The following is a 1,879-nucleotide window of genomic DNA, read 5'->3' as shown; positions in this document are numbered from 1 at the left end:
ATATATATCTATTGACCTTTTTTTTTTTTTCCTTAACATCTATCATTTATTTGAAATGATTTCATCTTATTTTTAAAAATACATAATTAGCAGTTCACTGTGGTTTTTTGCACCTGGTGCTTTTCTTTTGTCTTCCCCAAGGATTTGGTATACAGTTGGGAAGAAAATAATATCTGTACTTTTATTTTCTCCATTCCAAACCCCAAATCCACTGCCATCCAATTGATTCTGACTCAGCAACCCTGTTAGGACAGAGTAGAACTGCCACAGAGGGTTTCCAAGGCTGTAAATCTTTAAAGAAGCAGATTGCCTACTTTTTCTCCCATGGAGTGGTTGATGGATTTGAACTGCCAAGCTTTTGGTTAGCAGCCCAATGTTTTAACCATATTGCCATCAGAGCTCCTTTATTTTCTCTATAAGCAGAACTTATTCCAAAGAAATTTGATGTGAGTATAAGGTTAGAGAGGCATTCATTCAGGTGCCTTTAGCTTAACTGAGTGTTTTAGTGCTCTCCAGTTGCTAAATACCAAATTCTAATGTGAATTGTTAAATGATTTATCTTCTAAAGGCAATTATTGTATTCACTTGATGTTCAAAATCCTAATTATTTGAAAAATTCTTTTTAGATGCCAAGTTTAGAATTTGAAACATGTCAAGCTTATAAAGCTATGAAACAAATTCCCCCTACTGATCAAACATACCTACTCACTTATCAACTGTATCATTATCTGACTTTCACGTTTATAATTTTAAAAAACCTATGATTTGACTATTTTGCATATATGTTTTGTGGTAAGAAATGCCAAGGTGTGAGGCGAGAATAACACTGGCTATAATGGTTAAGGTTATGTGTTAACTTGGCTGGACCACAATTCTCAGTGGTTTGGCAATTAAGTGATGTCATAGTCATTCTCCATTTTTGCATGATGACGATTTTCATGTAACAACCTGGTCTTTGGAACCTAACTATGTCTATATATGAGGAATGGGTATATATTCAATGTCTTTTTATTTATATATTTTTTTAGCTTAACTCCAGAGAGTTAAGGGACTTCCTTAGCAATTTTAACAGTGATGGCATTTATTTTGTATTATTCTAGTATAAATATAAATCACTATCTGGATTATGGATTCCTTAAATCTTCCATTAGTCTGTATTATTTTCTGAGTATCTCTGATTTCCAAAATGGGAACATCGGAGACCCAGAAAGATTAAGGACTTTCTGAGGTCAGGATTAATTAATGTACAGTTTCTCATTTTTTTTCCTTTAATGTTCTATTTTCAGGCTATTTTCTTACTTGCCAAAATAATATTGAATATTATATTTGTACTTTCTATTAATGACACAGGAATGTTTGACTTTTTCATTGTTGGCTTATTCTCAATAATGAACATCCTGAAAGATTTTAGAATTGATGCATACAGACATAAAAGACTGACTTTCCATCTTTACTTCTCCCTGCATGGTGTCTAATCCTTATTGTGTATAAGGATTCAAATAGTTATTTAATCAATGTTACTGCTCTCTATTCTGCTTCATTGAAGATTTGTTTGTTACTTATGTTAATGGCAGGGCAATGTGGTTACATGCCTTAACAAAATTTAAAATATTTCCCTTAGGTTGTGACTTTATTAGGCAAAATGGAACGTCTTTGAAGCTCTCCCCTTCATGCTAATATCTCTATTGCTCTTGATAGACACTTGGAGTCCATTCACATCGTACAGTCACGTAGAAAGGATGAAATTGTAAATGCTTCAAATCGGCAAAGGCAAGGAGTTCCTTCTTTTTTCACTTTGGTGACAACGTTCTGGGTTTCCGACTGTGTTGGATTGGGTTCTCTAGAGAAACACAAAAACCAGCAAAGTATATATATATAT

The 1,879-nt window shown here is 33.3% G+C and overlaps 1 protein-coding gene across 1 annotated transcript in view; it reads right to left on the bottom strand.

Moving 5' to 3' along the window:
* Positions 1-1,713: 1,713 nt before the first annotated feature.
* The window catches only part of LOC103202631 (coiled-coil domain-containing protein 43-like), a 950-nt gene continuing 784 nt past the window's right edge, over positions 1,714-1,879 (bottom strand). The window contains exon 2 of the mRNA XM_042781869.1: positions 1,714-1,821. Within this exon, the coding sequence (XP_042637803.1) occupies positions 1,714-1,821 (108 nt within the window). The remainder of the gene's footprint in view (positions 1,822-1,879) is intronic.

Source organism: Orycteropus afer, unplaced genomic scaffold, assembly GCF_000298275.1.
Source record: "Orycteropus afer afer isolate SDZICR_OR568_19922 unplaced genomic scaffold, OryAfe1.0 scaffold00188, whole genome shotgun sequence".
NCBI classification, from domain to species: Eukaryota; Metazoa; Chordata; class Mammalia; order Tubulidentata; family Orycteropodidae; genus Orycteropus; species Orycteropus afer.
This window is presented reverse-complemented; position numbering and strand designations above follow the sequence as displayed.